This window comes from Anas acuta, chromosome 4 (genome assembly GCF_963932015.1).
Source record: "Anas acuta chromosome 4, bAnaAcu1.1, whole genome shotgun sequence".
Classification (NCBI taxonomy): Eukaryota; Metazoa; Chordata; class Aves; order Anseriformes; family Anatidae; genus Anas; species Anas acuta.
The window spans coordinates 52,118,225-52,139,333 of NC_088982.1; the positions used below are offsets into that span (position 1 = coordinate 52,118,225).

Below are 21,109 nucleotides of genomic sequence, written 5' to 3' on the forward strand. Positions count from 1 at the left end.
TCTATTGTAATTTTTTGTTTATTGGTACCTCTATGGGAATTCACATGTGGCACATTGAGGTTTTCTATTCCACTCTGAATTGGTAACATAATGTACAATGTACAGCACGAGTTGGGTGCTAATCAACTAACACGGTTCAAAATCATACTTAGAAGATCAGATGCTGTTATTTGTAGTGAGTAGTATTTTGTTTTCCCTCCCCTCCCCCCCAGACTTTAAGCGCATTGTCCTGTTTCTAATTTATCACCCTGGTTTTTGAAGCTTTCTAAACCTTGTTAATAGATGTACTCAACTATCTCAGACAGAACATATTCTGCCTGCCTGGAGGCTTTGTTCTGTATCTGTCTGATGGGAACTGAGGGTAACTGGGAAGTAAGAGAAATGCCAATTAACGAATTGTACTCTTGTATCAGTGCAAAATCTAAAACGCTATCTCTCATGTCAACATAGGTGCCGGTGAGAAGAGAATTAGACCTTGAGCTGCATTTGTGGTCCCAGAAGAAAACTCTTCCAGATAAGATTAGTTGTAACTTCAAAATTCACTGAATTCTTCTCTTTACGTGTGTAACTTCTGAGGAGTGGTTTCTAGAAAGCTGTAATCTGCAGTCTTCATGTAAGAGCACCTCAAGGAGCACACAGAGACTTGTCCTTATTGTTGTTTTTACAGATTACATTACAATTTTCCTTTTTTTTTTTTTTTTTTTTTTTTTTCTGAACAGGGACAGACCTTTGCCTAAGGCAATGTTTAATATAATGTTTTTAACATTTCATGTTTGAGATTAATAAACGATCAAGGAATGCACAGTTGTGAAATACATGAAAGGACAGAGTGATGCAATGGAGGGACCCTGAGAGAGGGGAATGATATGGTAAAACTTTGCTGGAAGATTACTGCAATACTGCTGGCAGTGTACACTAACAAACACAAATGACATTTAAACTTGATTAAAGGTAATTTAATAAAAAAATACAATTCTGAGTGCATTTTTGCATGTGAACCAGAGCTATGAACAAAATCTTATGCAAAATACTTGAAGCAGCAGTAGCTACATTTTTTTTCCCCTGTTATTTATGTAGCCCTTATGTAGACTGAAGTAAGTATATTGTTAGTCACTGCTTTTCTCACATCTAAGATGAATGTAATAACCACTCAGTGCCAAAGAAAAAGCAGCAGTGTGGGCAAAGTGCATGCCTATGAAGAGTACAACCTGCATTCAATTCCTGTCTCTGCCATAAGCTTTCTACATTAAAAAATAAAAATCCACAGCAGTCTGTAAAACAGTACTAAAAAGATCTTTCTACCTCATTTCATGGTGTGGTAGGTAAAAATGATAAATCTATTAGTTACCACAATGAAAACAGATGCTAGAGCTATCTGAGGATTATGTAAACAAACAATTAGGAAAAGATTAAGGAATGACTCTTATTTCAACTACAGATGATGTCAGTTTAACAGAAGCACTGCACTACGAGTTAAAACCAGGCAAAAATCCTTATTAACTTTCTGCATTTTCACTGCAAATGCACTAATATTCTACATGCCTCAGAGAATGTAAGATATGACCTGACTTGAAACCATTTCTCAAGTATTTTCATAAATCTAGCAGTATTTAAAAATCTAGCTACATAAGAGACTCAGAGAATACTTCAGTACCTGGGTTGGCCAAACAGTCTGCAACAGCTCCAGTCTTGCACAGTAACCACTCTAAGCATGCACAGTCACTGTTTTTAACAGCTTTAACAATGAGTCATCTGGTATAAATTTGTCTAGGCATTTCCATCATTGACACTTCTAGACTGAGGGAAGCAGTTGAAAGAAGCAACATGTTTAGCTGCTCTCTACCACTTTTCCTGTTGAAATTTTCCTTTGCTTACAGTGCTGAATAGCTGAATGTAGTTGTCCTATATCACCAACGTGCCAACAATATAGGTTAGCTATGTGTAAAACACATATTCTTCCTAGGCTGTGTCTAACTGACATCAGGGTCCATCTAGAACAGAGGTTTTAATCTTCTTTAAATTTGAGTTAATAGCACATTGTTATTATTCAAGTTAGTCATATAGTATTAAATATCAACTTTGATATTTTACAAGTATTCTGTCATCTTCTGGAATAAAATTTCTGATGGTATTCAAATCAGTTTCTCTAACATATGTATCTGAGGTAATTAGCACTGTAAAAGAAAAAGCTTAATGCAAAAGAAAGAAGTACACTCTTAAGAGATAAAAGGAGAAATTTTAGTTAAAATATTTTACAATAAAATAATTATGATTATAAACCTCTTCAGTTAAATATATACACATTACATGGCATTTTAAAAAGAATGAACTTATTAAAGTTTCAAGCAGATCTAATGCACAAATCCACCACTTTGTCAGCTTAGACTGTAACGTCAGTTTTAACATTTGTAAATAGTTGTGTCAGACTAATGGCATTGTTTTGTGCAAAACTAAAAAAATTACGAAAAACATATCTCCAAATCCTTCCATTCCCACAGTAAATAGTTAGAAAAGGTAGTCTGCACATACACACACTTACACACACAAACTTTGATTGCATACAGAGGTTAGAATGACCAGCACTAAAATAACCCCCATCTCTACAAAATAATCAATTTCTTGAACTGATGTAGTTTTTGAAAATTACAAATATTAAGTGCTAGCAAATTGTGCTTTTAGGCAGCCACATGGCCAATAAGGTAGATGTTGTCATAAAGGTGCCCTACAAAATCTTCACTAATATTCTGTGCGGCTCGTCGTGTATTTCGGATGAATTCTCTCTTTGACATTTTGTTCTTCACATGAGGGCTGGTTAGATCAATGGAAAGTAGAATCAAAGAGTAACACAGTACATAAACTGCATCTAGACAAGAAAAAAAATATAAAAGGAAATGGTGATCATTACAAATATTTCCTGAATCTTACCAAGTCTTCAGCATCTGGGCGTATAACTGTACATATAGGTACCTAACAATATAAAGGGATATCCCACCAACATAAAATTTAGTGTACCAATTTTCAAAGTAATTACATCAGCACATTGCCAGATGAACAATTACAAATCTTTTAACTCTTCTACAATATCCAAAAGTCACTGATGGCTCTATACACATTCATTTAAATGGATTCTTGAAGTTTTTATAAACTAAGGTCAACATCCAACCAAAGCTTATCTTTAAATATCTTTAAAAGCAGTCCCATTGCTGAAAACTGGCTTCCCAGCAACCAATTAGAAATGCTTATTAACTTCAGTGAGGCCCCAAATTCCCTCATTTCTCTGGTACTATCCACAGGGCAAAACATTAAGTGTGTAAGTCTTTGCAAGAGGGAGTTTAGAGATAGTAGAGTGTAAACACAGAAAAATTGAAGGAAAGATATCATGTTTATCCCTCAACACTTCTTAGTTGGGTCTAAGAAAAGAATCTGTACATTTTTTTTTCTCTTTTTTCAGCCCAAACAGGATGATGCCTGAGTATTCAACATAGGTGAAAGACCCTCCCAAGCTATATATGTACTTAGACAAATATTTTAGATGCTGCTTGTGTATTTATTGTGAGCAGTAACATCAACCAAATATGTACAGAAATACAGAGTGATTCACTGAATCAAAGCTCTTTTTGCTTACCAGGGCTAAGGCCAAGCTCTCTCATCAAATCAGGGTTACAAGCACAGAATCTGTGAGAGAACTTTGTTATAAGAGTCTCAAGGTACTCCCCACGCTCCTCAGGGGCATGAATATGTCTGAAGAACTCTCTCAGTGCATTTGGTAAGAATTGATTTCTGAAGTTGTGCAGTGTCACAAGGTCATCCAAAACATCTCGCCTGGTAGAAGAAAATCCCACATGATTAGAGATGTTTCTTTTACCTATTTACATATGAAAATGTAGGTTTAAAAATCAATACGAAAGGTTTAGGGTAGTTGGAGCTTTAGAATAGTTTATTAGCTTTACTTTGGTTGAAAGACAAAATTATCACTAACATTGCAAAGACAGTAATATAAATAGCACTTACAATAGCAACCAAATATGAAAATATACAACCAAAAAAATATACAACCAAAAATAGCAACCAAATATAAAAATATACATTAATTAGCAGTTTACATTTCTTCATATGCAAAGTCACATATACTACACATAAAGGCTTCAATTCCTTTAAGCAATGTGACAGTCATTTAAAGAGACAGTAAAGAGAATACATTTCTGTGTATCATGCAGGTTTTGTTGCTTAAGTAGAAGCTGTTATAGCAGTATCTTGTTAAAAACCAGCTTAAGTTAGATAAAATTTGCTCTCAAAGCCCCTTTAAAGTCCAAGTCCATCAGAGTGCAATGCTCTGAAGTGTTTTCAACTGCACACAGAAACAACAAAATCATTCAGACTAGCCTAAACACACAGAGATGAAGAAGACATTTGAAGCAAACTTGGAAATACATTTGAGTGACATCAAGAATATTCTGTTACATTGGTCCTTTCTATTAAACAGTTCAGTACTGAGAGGGACATCTAGAAACCCAGTTTAACTTTTAGTGCCTGATTAAACTCCATGAAGGGAAGATGAATAGCAGAAGGGGTTGTTAAAATTAATTTGCAATCTCATCTGATAAATGGTTTTGTATTTCTTCTACTATACCAAAACTTGATATTTTGATTCATTTTTTAGTATCATCACCACTGACAGTCCTGTACTACAAAGTCAGGACTGTCAGTGGTGATGATACTAAAAAATGAATCCTAATAAAAGGAGTTCTTTTATAGTACAGGCTGAATAGGATGAGAAGCAGGAGAGGATTCCTGCTGTAAATGCTGCCATCCCTCTGCTCATCCTATGTAAGTCCAGTTATTATTTTCCTCCTCTTACAACTTTCATTTGAACTGGTAGTTGGTGCCCCTCTTTCTTGATACTGCACCACCCCAACCTGAAGGTACCCTGATGGGCAAAAGAAAGCACTGTGGAGGTGGAAGAGCATGCTACAGTAGGGGGTAGAGTTCCCTACCACAATCAAATAATGGTTAGATAATCCATCATTAATTAAAAAGCTACTGCCACTTTATAAAAGGACTGTTTTTCCTGCTTAACACCAAAAAGAAGGACCAAATAAAAAAAAGCAACAAAATATCTACAAGTCCTGAACATCATACAGCACAAACTATTGTGTGCAGTTTGAATGCACGCTACAGCTTACACACAATTTATATGAAGAACTGCAAAAACGGAGAAATAGCACACTATGTGAGATTGATTCATTGGTTATAAGTAATATTTTCAAGGGTTCTTATAAAGTGTTATAGTCTAGAACCAAGAAACTGTTCAGATTTAGCAACAGCATTACCTAGCTGTGTTTTCATATAGTTTTACATCAATAAAATTATATTAATATAAACAAAATATTTATTATTGAATGGTGCTGTAGACTGAGAATAGCTGTTTTCTCCTTGCAAGAAATTCAAGTTACCTTTCATCAAGATAGATTCGCAGCTTCTTCCAATTTAGTGTTCTTGTGCAAAAGATAAACTTAGCAATTTCCTTTGGCGAATCGTCTAGTATGCCTTTGGACATAAAGTAGTTGACTCCCTGAGATAAAAAATATGTACATATAAATATGTTTAATCTTCATATTATGTTTAGGAGCAAGCACTGTCCTTAGCAATGTAGGAACATAATGCAACCATATATATATATTTAAGCAGAATTATTCCTCTTCCACTCAATAACATTTCAACATGCACAATACAATCTAAAAAGGAACTTAATATGTTGTTATGGTTGAGATTTTACATATACTCACAGTAGGATATTTAAAATTATGAATCCCATAATTCTGTAGTATCTCATTTACAGTGTAGACTAATATTTTGGTTTTAATACTGTAAAAAATTGTATTTAAAATGCTACGGGGACCATAACTTTTAATTTCATAAATTTTGTAGAGAAGAAAATCTTAGCCATAATGTGTTTTGTCTTTTAAATCTTTGACTAATACATGTGAGAACATTAATGTTTATGACGCATCACATTCAAATAGATGCATTAAATGCATTTGTTTAAATGTGTAATAATGCAAATAAACACAAGCACACTGATTTCAAAGCATAGGTCAATATAAACATATACAAATGTGCATACACATAAATAAGAACACTGCATCAATATATAAATACCTTAAGAAAAATAGAACTATTGTGTATATTTAATATTCATATTATAATTTCCACAATTTTCCACACTTTGCCAAGCACACATTTCTTATAGAATACACATGCCAAATTTCATTTAAAAATAAAAATATTTTGTAAAAAATATTTCAACGATATCCTGAATTCTTTATGTTCACTGTAATATCCCAAAGCATGAAAACTTTTTCCTTTGATCAAAACCACCTTGATGGATTTTTAAAATGTTCAAATGTTCCAAAAACAAAAATCTAACAAACTAGCTTCATTTCACTTTGCCAGGGAGTGGGAGCAGTTTTAATAATTTGTTAAACAGAAATTTAATGTTCTTTAATTACAGTATCTATTACACCATAACATTGAAATAATGTAAAATGTGTACAGGAGTGCATCTCAGTGTAGGCAGCGTACACTGAGGTAGTGCCACTATCTGTATCACTTTTAAACACTTCTGAAATCTTCTGAAATGAGACCACTATTTTTTGTAAGTCTGCCCTTTTAGTTTACATTGTATACATTACATCTATAAACATGTAGGGGAAACCTGTTCAGTCTATAAACTAACTTCCCAGTGCTGTGCAATTTTGCTCAAAAAAGAAATAAAGTACTGAGCATAGGTTTGGAAAGATGTTTTATGAAGTGGATCAGTAAAACAAAATCTCACTTATATCAAGTAAAAAATAAATTAGAATATATGCCCTGAGATACAGAGTCAGATACCTAAGATATCCATGACAAGTGAAAAGCCAATAAACACATGTAGTATTATCTAACCTTTTTTTTAACCAGTCCATAATTTTTAATATTTACAAAAAATAGCAGTGGAGAAGCATACTTTATTTTTAAAAGAATGTTTTCCAAAATAAATACAAATATAAAGGTTTTATACAGTTAAGAAAAAAATAAACCAGAAGTTTTAGTGCCTGATTTTAAGAATTCTTATTTGTGACAGTAATGAAATGTACTGCATTATACGTCTGCATTTAAGTCCAAATTAAATTATATTTAAGTCTGTTTGAAATAAGGATGGGCAATGTATGGTTAAGTACTTTCTTGAATTAGAGGTAAATGGGAATGTAAAAATGGGAGACCAAAATGAGTATGAACCTCTTATTAATTTCTCAAGTATTTTGGCGGTGTGTATGTGACTAACAGCAGGACACCAGGGCTTCACTATTCTTTACACTTTTGGCTTAACTATGCCTCCTTTACTTATATCCTGACTTAATGAGACTTTAGCATTTGCTTCACTAAGAAGTGCTTGTTTAAGGTAATATAAACTGGACCCTGTCAAAGAAGTTTCAGTAACGCTCTACTTTTAAAAGCATTTATGCTGCAGCTATTTAACGAACACTTCTGCAACATATCCAGAAAATACCTGGCACTTCATAGATGAAACAACATGAAAACAGCATCTACTTTAAGACAAACAGGGGATTGATTTTTCTGTGTCAGTAAAAGCAGTAAGTCATTTCTTTTGTGTATTAGATTACAACTCAGTGTAGGATCCTTATCTGATACTCTAATGAGTCTTTGCAAAACGTTTTTATCCCGTCTCTTAATTCCCTCTCTCTCCCCACCACACACAATCTCTTAACAATATCTCTCTGTGAATGCAGTCTCTTTATTCATTTTCCTCATCTCTTTCACAAATAAACAGGGTATAAATGAAATACACTTCAACGCATGCCATCATCTTTAGTTGCTTTTTATTTCTTCCTAAGCAACCACAAATACTTCGCAGCAGTAGAAATTTGAAGATTTCTCTTCAAAGTTCTTAAATTTTGACTCACAGCAAATTAAATTTATTTTCAAGATTTAAGGCATGTCATCAAATCTGCTTTCTGTAACACTGTAAACACTGCCTTGTATTCCTCTCAAAACCCACATCTCAAATAAATCCCTTTAGGAAGCTAGAATGGTTGCTTGTGGCAGGTATAGTAGCTGAAATAAGTAGTCCTACATGCTAGTAAAATCTATGCTAATATTATTTTTCAGTCATCTGGTGATTCTTCTAGGTAACGTTTGACTGAATTCAGCTAGGCAGATCTGAGCCACTATCCATCAGGTCTGAAAAGGTCTTTTTAACACTTAGAAATAGAGCAGGATGAGCTGGTTTGGAGGAACTGTAATTAGGTGAACAGCACAACAGCCTAGATTGCCAGCAGCTGTCAAAGTTCTGCAAGGAACCTGTTTGTCCCTATGATATTCTCAGCATTATAGAGTTAGGAAAGATGCCTTAAAGATATCTTGCCTTTCATGGCCAAGAAACCAGCTCTGGATAAAATCTTCATGGATGAAGGAGTACTTTGATTGTATGTGGAAACAGCAATCATATAGCCCAATAGTTACAAGAAGAGTAATTCATTGTATTTACGTAACTTATTTTCTATAATTGCTCTTTTTTTTTTTTTTCCCAAAGCATTTAATAAGCTTTTCACAAAATGCTTATATTACCAACCTATTCTGTTACAGCACTGACACCTCTAGCTTACTTTTTCTAGTTCCCAAGAGTCTTTCCATTCATTTATATCCATACAGGACAGCTACAAATTAAAAAGTTTTCTTTTACAAAATTGGTTTAATTTTTGCATTGATTTTATTCACTCATAATAGTACTTCCAGAATTTTTCAGTAAAGTAGTTAACATTAAAACATTGGACTTTTCTGTTTAGTTACACATACAAAGCAAACCAACCGTACTCTAAGTTGGTAACACAGAACTCTCTGAAATCATGTTTCCTCTCCTCCTACACATATACATTCTTTGTTTTTTAATATTTAAATGGAATTGTCTGCCAAATCAGAAGTAGGAGATGATGCTTTTTACCTAATGGACATTTAAAAATACTACAGCTAAATATATGACAAATATATTTGTTAATAGAGACAAATTTCATTTAATATTTGAAATCTGACATAAACATTTGTACACTGCTCTATTTGTTCAGCTTACGTAGTTTTAAAAGGTGACTAAGGAAATCGCTAGTAGAATATCAACATTAGCATTTTCAGTTGACTTTTCCAGGCTTTGGTAGGATTATGTAAATATCAACACAAAATGCAGATTTCTTTCTAGATGACTGTGCTATATTTAAAAAAAAAAAAAAAAAAAGGAGGATTTTGATCACCAAATAAATTTAAACACTCTTAATAAATGATTAGGAAATATGGGAATTCAAGTATAACTACTAGCTTGATTATATAGATGATTTTCTGGGGGGCAGTGACTCTGCTTTTATTTTGTATATAAATAAAGGCCCCTGGCCTTTTCTATCCCCAATTTCTATTTGGGGCTTCTAGGTAACACTAACATGATTAGTAAATGATAATTAGAAATGTACAGTATTATTATTTATGTTTCTTTTCTACATAAATACAGTATCTTAATACATTTCATGGTGATTCTTCCAGAACAGAACACAAGTACTGATTTTATATTTTCCAGTAGGTATTTATAAGGTTATTTTCCTAAGTTATCAAGTCATACAGTGATTTACTCATTTGGTGACAAATGTGGACACAATATAAAACATCCACTTCAACAGCCTCTTTCATGGCATGTCTTTAAAATACAGTCTCAGTGATACACACTTGTGATGCAATCTTTTAATTGTAGAAATATTTTTCATGTTACACAGCTTCCATAACTGGTAATTTAGATGACTGAAGTTCTTTGACTTAAAAGGACAGTTTTCAAAATGGTTTCAACTCTGTCATCCATTCCACCTTTTCACATAGTTAGAAGGGAAGTTGAAATCACATAGAACTTCTTGCCCCTGTCACATGCACATACTTTTAATATTCTTAGGAGAAATAAATCAATGCATCTCATCCTTAACTTGCTTAGTAGATCACTATGAAATGGGATAACTGTTCCAAAAAATTTGGCTAGAAATGTACAGCACAGTAAATATTCTATCATCTACAGCCTAGCTATAATTAACAGCCAGGTAAGGTAGCTTTATGCACATCACTAAAAATTAATTTATAACCAAGAATAGAAAACTCACATCCCTAGTAAAAAGTAAGGGCAGTTGGTAATGAAAGAACCAATTTCCATAAAACTGGAAAGCCAAGTACACTGTAAACACTGTCTCTGCTGACTGTATTTATGCTGTTATTATGCTACATAAAGGATATCCTGACCTCTATGAAGGCTGAGAGCTTGAATACAGTCCAGATTCTAATAAATCCATATAAATAAATGCTATCAAGCAGAATCTTTAAGAACTGCTATCATCAAGAATGAAACAGAAATTATATCTTCCTTCCTGACCAAAGTATTTTTCCACCTTCATTTCCAATCTAAAATCCATAGCATAGCCCCGTGTAATAAACTTGACAGTATATTTTGTAGGGAGTCAGAAACACTATACAAAAAGTGGGAAATAACTTCTGGTTGCTTACAAGCTCTGAGTCATAAGCATACATGATATGGAATGAGCACTGCATGAAGAACGTTTTGCATATGCCATACACTCTTTAGAATAAAATACAGCAGAGACCATGTAGGCAGATTAAACAACAGAATATTCATATTCAAGTCTTAATACTAACACTAAGGCACCCCTTCTCCCAAAAGAAAACAAAAAAATGTTCCAAAATCTTGGCTACAGTGGTGCTGCCATTATGATGAAAAACCAAACAACAAACAAAAGAACAGAAACCAAACATGCATAGGAAGGTTTTCAGATTGTGTAATGTGATTATGCACATCCTTTCAGCAGAATGTGAGCACCTGCTATGAATTATGCAAGCTCATGCACACAACCGATACATTAAATTACAGCAGATATCACAACACCATGCACACAACAATGGCTAACCAGAGAATCCTACCACAAAGTGTGTAGATGCTCTTCCCTACCCCGTGAGCCACCGCTAGCTCTGGAGCTGTTGCTGTGGAGCCTGGTTACCCATTTTCATGACATGGGCGGTGTCCTTTGGAGAATCTTGCTCCTGTGGCTGTAAATATTCCTATTTTTATAGTACTTTGACCAGGTCTGTTATCAAATGTAAAGCAGAGTTTGGCAGGAAATTCCATGACACAATTTGTCATAGTGGAATGTCATATCATATATTCCAGTCACAGTGTCCTTATAATAATAATTCTGCCAATATCACAGTTGTAAACAAGAAAAGCAATGGTATCTGAATTCCCCTGAAACTCAGGCCCTGAATGATTCCTGCCAGGCTATGGTGCTCCACAGGGAGAGAGGAACAGAAGCCCTTAGGAGATATCCTGAAGCTTTAATCTCTCACTAGGCCTGACACAGTCTGTTCATATTGCCACTGTACAATATAACTATAATGAAACCAGAAGGAACGTAGCATAACAAATTTAATATCTAGTTTAGGTATACTATGATATCTCTAATTTGCTCATCTTCATTTCCTTGAAAAATACCAACACCTTTATTCAGTGCATTTTGTGATGGCTCCAACTACTTTAAACCTACCACAATTGCTTTAAATTATGTTGGAACATAACATTATATTAAAAACTTAAAAACAGTATATTTTAAACTGAAATATGAAATGAAAAATTATCCTAAAACAAATTGAAAGGCAAATAAAAATTTGTGTGGGCAAGGCTGTTGCCAATTAAAGCTTCATATATCCTTGAAAACACATTGTGTTTCATTTGCAAAGCTTTACATTTATTACTATATTCATTAAAATCCTGCTGAAAATCAATGCTTATCACTCGAGCAGAAAGGTGCTGATAAGACATCTCAGCACTGTGTATCAAAGTTCAAGGCAGAGCTCTATGAGAGAAATTACAGAATACTATAACTTGTGACTAATAAAAGTAGTGTGTTTCTTTATCAAGCAGAATATGAGGTAAAGCATGAATTTAAACAAAATCCCATTATTGTAATGATTCATATAACTGCTTTATTTATGTCACCCTGCGGTCATAAGTTCATGTTTTCTGCATCTTATCAGCCAAGTGAACTATTGGCTCCTGGAAGTATATCTTTTCATTACTCTTAATTCTTTTCCTACTTTGGATTTATTCAATTGCCACTTCCTTGTGTATGTATAAACATATGCAGGAAGTTAATATTCCCTTTTGTTCAGTACTGTCTACCAACTCTTCCTAGGAAACATGAAGCAGGAGGAGTCTGGTTCTGTACACAAAAGACTCTCTTTGTCACTTTGGCATTAACTGTGTATTTCCCAAGCAAAAGCTGTCTACTCTCAAACTCTTTTCTTCTTTGAAAGGTGACAGAGAGAGGGCAGAAACTGACTTTCCCAGCTAGTTACATAAATTAATAAATGGAAACCTTTTAGCTTGACATGGGGTATTTTTTTGAAAATAAATTTATGGCATTACATACTATTAAGAAGATTAGGTTTATGCAGAACAAGTGTCCACAGAAGTCAAACCGATCTGTTGGGTAGTTCAGCAGTAAATCTTTTTCCATAATATTTCAAGATGCATTCCTTGACAGTGAAAGCTTAAAAACTCTGTACAAGAAATTGCAGTTGTCACAGAAGTAATTGCTGTCACTTTACACCTCATCCTGCTTTGCATGAAGTCAACTAAGTGTGATCAAATCCATACTGTGAAGCAGCATTTTAGTTTATGTATGCATGTTAGTACCCTTTTTAAGTTTCGCACTACCTCTTCAGTTAGGATTTCCCCTTGTTCCCATGCCATTACGTGATTATGAGTTTCTGGCATCCATAGGTCAGACTATAGTACAGAGCATTTAAGAGGCAAGCCACGTAAATGATGTGCACAGGTACCATACGCAAAAAAGATCAAGAAGGGGCTGTATCTTACTATTAACCAGTCCTATTACAGAACAAATACCTATTAAAACTTTGCTTCTAATATGTCTATAAAACAACAGTCATAATTAAACTGTTTATTACTGTCAGCAACAGTTTACTTACCTCATCAGGGTTGGCATTAAAGGTGAGACTGCCCTCATCTAGCTGCATATACAATTTTCTAAAGGAAAATCCTAGAGGTGGATTCTTATTGTATATAGAACAGTGACCCCAAGTGGATTTGCACAACCTATGAAAACAGAATTAGTCTATTATCAAAATTATTTTCTGTGTTTCATATATTTACAGAATCAATGTAATCAATGCTGCAAAACCAAACACCCAAACAGTAAAAGGTTGATTTTAACACTTATTTCTTAAGCCTTTTGCATGTGTATTGCTCAAGTCTTCAATGATATGATTTTTTTCTTTTGCAGGTTTTGGTGTATTTGAATGAAATCTCAAAAATGCATCCCAGTAGGTGGCTTCATAACGACATCCACACAGCTGGGACCTCTGGAACTCTAGTATCTGAACAGTGGGTAACAAGTGACAAGTTGTTCTCCTGCAGCAGTATCAGAGATTAAAAAATTGTGTTTATTTTCTTGTGCTCCAGTTTTGCAGTGAGTGAGATGCCACATCTGCATCAAATTATCCAACTCACTACTTTCTACCTGTCCTTTTTCCAGTCTTGACCAGTCTGGGTTATGTGATCCAACCCCACCACTCCATGCACATTTCATCTATACTTTCCATTAGTTCACAGTTTCTTTTCTTTCTATCCCACCCTGACTCTGTATCAGTTTCATCAGTTTCTGTCCCTCATCCCAGTTTCTTTGACGACACCGTCTGAACTTCCCTTGAACTATCACTTACTAGGCACTTCGTTTGTTATATAGATTCCTTATTTCAGTTGTGGTTCTGCTTTAAGGCATCTGTTTTGTAAATAATTGACCACAATTGTCAGAATTCAGCAGGTAACTACTGAGAATGTGAAAGAATGGTTTTCAGATCAGGAACCTGAGTCCCATTTGGACTGAGTTCAGAACTATAACCACAGGACTTGCTGAAGTCTAAACTCAAACATATCCAATACAAATGGAATATTAAAAACTAAGATGTTTGCAGATATTATGTGAACTGAGACTTTTATAAATTTGCTAAATAAGGACAGGTTTTCACCAAACTTTATGCTTGGGAGGAATATTTGTGAAGATTTCACTAAATGTATATATATTTGTCCTGTGAAATACCTCATATATATATAATATACAAAATATATATATAATGTACAAAATATTTCTGAGGGAAATACACTTTCTACCTGTATGCTAAGAATATACACTGCATACAATTGTTTAATTAAGAAGCTATAGTATACTTATGCTTTAGTACTGGAAATCTAGTTGTGTTTTATATGGTTTTCATATTAAGGGTCAAAAACAGTACAACCTACTGAAATGTTAAGTGCATAAACTTAGAAGCTTAGCAGGACCTTCACCAGAATTCCTATTTTCTGTCAAGACAACAGTCTCCAACAACAGAACAACTGTGACTAAGAAATAATTGCATTATTCTATTACTGAAGTTCATAAAGCATAATAGGAAGGGAAACTGCTTCAAATGCAGATGGGCAAATAAATAGATGACGGAAGGAAAAAACATAGAGCACAAAGAAAAGAAAATAAACAGGACCTGGAACAATAATCCATTTATTACATAAATACTACTTACTGTCAGTTAAGGGGTAAAACTATGTTGTGAAAGAAGACACACATTCTGCTGACCATCTACTCTAAGCTAGGTATACTTTCATATGATTCTTCCCTAGTGCTGTAAAACACCAAATATCAAAGATGGTGCTTGTAATTCAATTTTGATCTTATACTATTTTATTTGATAGAATATTCCATTATTTATTTCCTGGACACATAAACAAGCAGAATTAACTCTGCGAATTATATAAATGCATTTCAGCTGTTGTTCAGCTGCAGAAATTACATGATATATTTGCAGAAATGACCTTTTATTTCCCAGTTCCTTCTGTCACTGTCTTCCAAATACAAATGCCTAGGTTGCTCTAAGGTAAGTAAAGTAGATGAGTTCTCATTCCTTTCTCCCTGGAGCTTCAGTTGAATAGATTTGCTTGCTTGAGCTAGATATTTATTTGAAGTTCAGAGAAGTAATAATACAAACAGTTCAGCTGTGTGTTGAGTTAATACAAAAGGGAAGACAAGTCCATTTTTTTCCCCATGATATAATCAAACAACAGGTTTGTAGTAATACACATATATGCTTACACCAAGCACACTTGCATGTACAGTAACATCTACTAATACTTTATAGTAATTACAAATCCAGAATAACATTTTAAAACTGTACTCAAGTTTCTCCTTTTAACTTAGAAAACCTTTGCTAAGGTTTGAACAACACAAAGTGCATTTTGAGACAACATTTAAGTTTAATAATTGTTTTTACTATTTCCAGGTAACAGTTTTTTGTTTGTTTGTTTTGCTTACCCTTGCCAGAGAAGCTCATCATTAGCAAGATCCTGCCAGACGCACGAAGCTAGACAGAGATCAGTTGCATTCAGGTATGACAAAATGGTAAAACTAAGCTCTGGTGGCAGCATTTCCAAGTTAATGAATCCTTCTTGCTCTTTAGATTTTCTTGTCTTTAATAGATGGTAGATATCAATGCCTCCTTGGGCTTGTTTCCGGTGGCTTGTATTGGAAACACTGTTAGTAGCTATCCTCCTGCCATGTTCTCTGGTAAGATAGCCTTGTCCACTGTACCCTTGCTGTTGCAGTTGCTGGTTCCTAGCAACTCTCCAGAGTCCCTGACCCATCTGCGAGCCTGTTGGACATAAAAATACAAGTTAAACATTCTCAGATATTTAAAAATATTTGTAAGACAGAGTCAGGTCAGATTAGAAAATTAAAATTGTAGGTTTGTTCTGAATAACAAAAAGTGACTTTTATCAAAGTTATGCTGACAGTTTATTCTGTCTACAAAGAAGCAATTACATAAATACTGGAAACAAAAATCATAATAGAAACTAGAAGATTTTTTTCCAAATGTTTCCTTGCTTCAAGAGTTACAAAATTAACAAAAAAACTTCTGCAAACAGTATCACAGATTATTTATGTCTGATGCAAGTTAAGAAGACTCAACCAGCAGAGCATTTGTAATTATCTTTTTCATGCTTCCTTTAAATGTAATTAAAAAAGCTTATTTAGAAATACTGAAATGCTATAAAATGTAAGGAAAAATGAAATTGTCCTCAGGATTGGAAAGCACATAAAAATAGGCTGACATTAAGGCAACACTTAACAACTTAGGAATGGCTTTTAGCTACAATATTTCTAACTTACTTCAGTGATTATATATTAAGGATTCACTTTGTTTGTGAGAACTCAAAACCTTTGGTTTATAAAAGATCCACCAGATGGCTGGTAGATAACATAGAAAGGTAAGAAAAAAAAAGTAAAGTGAAAAAAGTTTTTGAAAATCCTGAAAACTGTAGGAACCACAGTGACCTACCTAAGCATTTCTTTTCTTTATTTTATTCTTTGTGACAGTGCTTTAAAAAAAAAAAAAATAAAAAGAAAAAGATAAATTTAAGGGAACACTGAGGTTGAATTCTGAAATCATTGTGACAGTAAGTTCAGTTACTGTGTTGAACAATTCTCCAAAATGTAAGGCCACTGCTTTGAAAGCCTGGAAGTCTTAATTGGAACACAAGGTGGTGTCTACTCCTCTCTTTGCTGTTCCTCTCTACAGCCTTTTCAATGTCTGCATTACGATCTCATATCCCAAACCCTTGAGAGGTACCCCAGAAGTACTTAGATTGAATGTAAGAGCCAGGATTAAACGTCACCTCACACAAACAACAAAACCTCACTGGCTTCTGTATTTACTTATCACAACTTGTACACTGCATCTATTTATTTATTTTTGTCAAACTTGGCTGCAGATTGTAATAAAGACAACAGATCCTCTATGCTATTCAGGTTTGATGATTTCTGAAAGCCACAATTCAAATTTCAGTAATAACCTGCATTTACTAATAGGGAAAATTAAAGGATAATATATCACACTAATTCATTATTGGAATATTGTCTGAATCCCATCACAAGTAGTGCATATATGGTGATATATCTAATGTTCTGGCTTTTGCTACAATGACAGACCACTCCAAGTAATCACAGTAGGAATCTGCAAGATCCTGATGCTGGCTTTCGAGAAAGAAACCCGTATGGTCTGTTAGGATCTCACATGCATTTAAAGTTATTTATATTCTACTAGCAGAGGGAATTAAGAATGGGACTTTAAAAGTGTTAAAAGTTGGAAATGGATGGAAACTGTTCTACATATGCAGAAAGAAACAGGCCACAGATAAGGTGAGTGATGAAAATGGAGAAATTACAGAAAATATAGAAAAAAAGAGCATAAACAATGGAAAGCCCTTGGTAATTTGTGCTGATGTTTATAAAATCCAGATGTAAATTAAACACGTATTCAAGATAAAGAACTGCCTACACCTTTAATTGCCCAGCTAGATTAAAATAAGAGGTAGCAACTTTTTTTCTTAAAGCAATATGATTCCCAGAGCTGCAGTTACTCAGTGCTACCTTTTTCTGTCTTTGAACAGCTAAATCTCTCCAAGGAGAAGGAATGTTAATCCCACAGGAGGATCACCAGTGCTGTTGCAATAAAGTCAAGAGCTATTAAATGAATCAATGTTAGGTGTGCCAGAATTGGCATTTGGGACTACAAGCATAAACCCATCAAGTCTCCTGCCACTCCCAACTCCAGCTGCTGCTTCTACTGCTGGAAAGAGCAGACACGGTATATTTGTGCAGTAAAGAACGAAGCTCAGAACCAGTTTGTTTGGGTAGGCCACACAAGAGCCAGGAGCTAGGAGGAGACTTTTCTAGGGGATGAAAAGTGCAGATAAAATTTCTGAGCAAATACAGCCTTTCAAAAAGGGTTACTATCGGTGAAATAGAGGATTCAATTAAGATGGCATTCCTATTTTGCTAGGCAATGTATATAAGCAAGAAAAAAATACAACAGCATTCAAATATTAAACATGACATTTTACATAGTAAGAAATAATAAAACCTATGTGAACTGTGTATGTCAAGTAAAGAGAAAAGAAAGTTCTGCTAGATCTTCTCATTAAGGTAGTTTTTTGTAAGCCAAATTAAGGAATGTATTTTGCTAGTATTTTTGACATCTACTCTGATGTTAGTTTCCATCATTACAGCAAAGCTACATTTCTATATATGTTTGTTAACTGCAAACTGATAAAAGAAGTCTTTCAAAAGCACTAATTATTTGGACATACTTTACATATGTCCATATAAATAAAAGGCAAAAAAAAGTAGCAACAAGAAATTTTCAAGGCTCTGAGGTACATTAGGTACATGTTGTGGCAAATTGCATAACTGTAATATACCAAAAAGACAAGACAGAAAGAACAACAGCAACAACAGCAGTATATGAAACAGACCGTAGAAAGGCTGCGCCCAGTGAGTTATCAAGCAAACTTTATGGTGCTTGGTAAAGACCTAGCAATTTTATAATAGCTTTCAAACCACTTCAAGGTCAGATTATCTTTCTGTTTCGTATACAGAACCTGTAAAGAATTTGGTCATGGTTGCAGGTGATCAAGATTTCCTACCTAGGAAATTACATATCCAAATTTCAGTTGCTAGCTTACTGTCTTTACTGCAATACCCAGCTAGCAGTTCCTGTTCATAGAATATGCTCTGTTGAGCAATATCGAGCTAACAAGAGCACTAACACTTGCTGCTGGTTTATCACCCTACACAACACTAAGCGTGACACATCACTTACAACACAACCACTTCTAAATTATTTAACACAAAAAAGTGGCTCTGAGACAAAAACAAACAAACAAAACTATCAAGAAACTAGAGCTCTTGTAACGTACTCACATACTTACACAAACGATACCGCTGCAGAAGTATTGTAAACAGGCTTCTAATTGATGCTCTAAGTACCAACTGAAGAAGTTCGGATGACGGGAAGAGAGACACGACCCAAACCACTCAGAAAGGCTGCTGGAAACTGACAGGCTTTAATGTGTGCGCGGCTACCCAGCAGCTGCCGTGCTGGGTGTCTGTTGGATCGCGTCCCCCTTCCCCTATCAAGCAATCGCCTTTGGCTTTGCGGTAATCCTGGATAAACGCTGTGAGAACTGACTCGTAACACAGCAGTGGGTTGACTCACTGCTATTACATGGCCCTTGGCGCAATGGCGCCCAGAAGTATATTTTCCAATTATTTTGAATGCCCATTTTCAGCCTCCAGGTTCAGTAAGTCGCTCAGATGCAGGCACCAACCCTCCAACTGACATAACTTCACCTAACGATGGAAACCTTTGGATGGCTTGCGCACACGACGTAGGCAGGGAACACAACGTGAAGCTTATTCACAAGGCGCTGACCGCCGCGGCTGTGCCTGCCCCACGCCTGATTTGGGTGAGCAGCGCACCCCTGAACGGCGCCTCCCTCGCCTCGCCCCCTTACCTGGCTCCCCAAAGCCTGCTCGGAGACCTGAACACCGGGCGCTAAGAGCCGAGCGCTGCCCGGGCTAAACCGGAGGGGCTCTGTGGCCGCCACCCGGCCGGATAACGCCCAGCACAGGGCCGGGCACAGCTGTCCGGGGGGCTCCGTGCAGCGCCCACCCAACCCCCGGGCAGGGCGCCCCGCAGCAGCCCCCCGGGCACCCCGGGACCCCCCCCCCCCCCGGTCCCTTCTACTCCGGGGGAGGCGACGCCCCCGCGCCCCCATTGGCCCTTCCCGTTCGCCCGCCGCTTCCGATTGGCCGCGCCGCCCGTCCGTCTGCCGCCGGCTGCCCCGCCGAGGGCAGCCCTCCGCGGCCCCTTACCTGTGCGGGCTCGGCTCCCAACCGCCGCCGCGACGAGCCCGCTGCCAGCCGGGGCGGGGGCCGCGCCGGGCAGAGCGGGGCTGGGCGGAGGGAGGAGGCGGGGGGAGCCCGGCAGCCCCTCGGGCGCGCAGGGAGGCCGCCGCCGCCGCCGCGTCTCCTGCCGGGCTGGGGCTGTTGTTGCTGGAAGTGGCGTCACGGCGGAGGGACGCGCTGGAAGCGGAAGCGGCCGTTGGGCCGCGCGGCGGCGGGCGCCTGAGGCGGGCGGTGAGTGCCGGGGCCGCGCCGGGGGTTGCTGGGCTGAGCACCGTGGGGCACGGTAATAACAATAAAAACAAACGGAGCGTCGTGACTGCAGGCTTGTGCTTTTTTTTTTTTTTTTTTTTTTTTTTTTTTTTTCCATGAAGATAGTGCCAGGCAGTCATCTGCCCAATTCTAGCAGAAAAGCAAATGATAAATTTCTGCTCAAAGGCTTCACAGCTGAAATCATTACTTTTATGCAGGCTTTTGGGGAAGTATCATGAAGGATAATGGTAATTATTCTGAAGGATAAACAGCAACTCTCCGTTGCCAGATTTTTAGATCTCTCATGGCAGGTTTTTTTTTTTTCAGTCTCCCCAACCTCCACCTGAGAACTTACTAATCAGTACTGCTTGCTTTAAAAGTATAAATTTTCTGTACTTTATCCCTTTGAAAAAGCTGTTCTGGGTGTTGGAGATCTCCTGCATTGTTGATTCTATTTTGTTGTCATTTTTTTCTTCTTGCAGTCCTCCTTGCAGGATAGTTCTGCAGAGAGAGGCACCTCTTTGTAGTTTGTTTTGTGTCATTAGATGAGTCTGTTCTGTGAAGCAAAGCTCATAATAAAAGCAGGTTTTCAGCTTGAGCGTGACAACGTAGAGGTTGAGCTGGACCTCTTGCTCATAGTTCCAGTTAGCTTAGTCCTATCTTGAAGTATCTGGGCAGCCTGTTGCTACACTTCCCCATGAACAACTTTAAGCATTCTTAATGGATCATCTAAATAGAGAAGTATTGTCTGATTTGAAACAGCAAAGAAACTTGTTCACTCATTTTTAGTTGATTTAGGCAGTCCTAAATTCTTGATATACATTCAGATCTCTGTCTTTAAAGATCTAATAGTTGATGGGATTAGGCATTGCTACTTGATCCTGATACTGAAGGAATGAGGAAGATGAGTATTATTAGCATTGAGCCATAGCTCTGAGCTGTATTGTAAC

At 36.4% G+C, this 21,109-nt stretch overlaps 2 protein-coding genes across 5 annotated transcripts in view; one reads left to right on the forward strand and one right to left on the reverse strand.

Annotated features, from left to right (window-relative positions):
- Nucleotides 1-20,012, reverse strand: FBXO8 (F-box protein 8). 3 transcript variants are annotated; one of them, XM_068681240.1, is made up of 6 exons: nucleotides 19,878-20,012; nucleotides 15,477-15,813; nucleotides 13,081-13,207; nucleotides 5,454-5,572; nucleotides 3,626-3,822; nucleotides 1-2,863 (listed from the first exon to the last, which is right to left on the reverse strand). In XM_068681240.1, the coding sequence occupies exons 2-6, from the start codon at nucleotides 15,803-15,805 to the stop codon at nucleotides 2,676-2,678; spliced, it is 960 nt and encodes a 319-aa protein (XP_068537341.1). In that variant the 5' UTR covers nucleotides 15,806-15,813; nucleotides 19,878-20,012; the 3' UTR covers nucleotides 1-2,675. The 3 variants fall into 3 exon arrangements, with proteins under 3 accessions (XP_068537341.1, XP_068537342.1, XP_068537343.1); XM_068681241.1 differs by lacking the exon at nucleotides 19,878-20,012 and adding an exon at nucleotides 19,517-19,737; XM_068681242.1 differs by lacking the exon at nucleotides 19,878-20,012 and adding an exon at nucleotides 18,932-19,046.
- CEP44 (centrosomal protein 44) overlaps nucleotides 20,002-21,109 on the forward strand; it is a 12,678-nt gene continuing 11,570 nt past the window's right edge. Inside the window, exon 1 of one of the 2 annotated variants that reach the window (XM_068681238.1) lies at nucleotides 20,002-20,141. The gene's annotated coding sequence lies outside the window, so the exon portion shown is untranslated. Of the gene's footprint in view, nucleotides 20,142-20,184; nucleotides 20,408-21,109 lie in introns of those variants that run through there. The other variant, XM_068681239.1, reaches the window with a different exon arrangement.

Excerpts from the sequence above, each read along its gene's own strand:
- FBXO8 (XM_068681240.1), bottom strand. The coding sequence starts at position 15,805 with ATGGGTCAGGGACTCTGGAGAGTTGCTAGGAACCAGCAACTGCAACAG. Across the intron at positions 13,208-15,476 it reads GATGAGCTTCTCTGGCAAGG|GTTGTGCAAATCCACTTGGG; the intron begins GTAAGCAAAACA and ends CTGTTTTCATAG. Across the intron at positions 3,823-5,453 it reads CGAATCTATCTTGATGAAAG|GCGAGATGTTTTGGATGACC; the intron begins GTAACTTGAATT and ends TTCTTCTACCAG.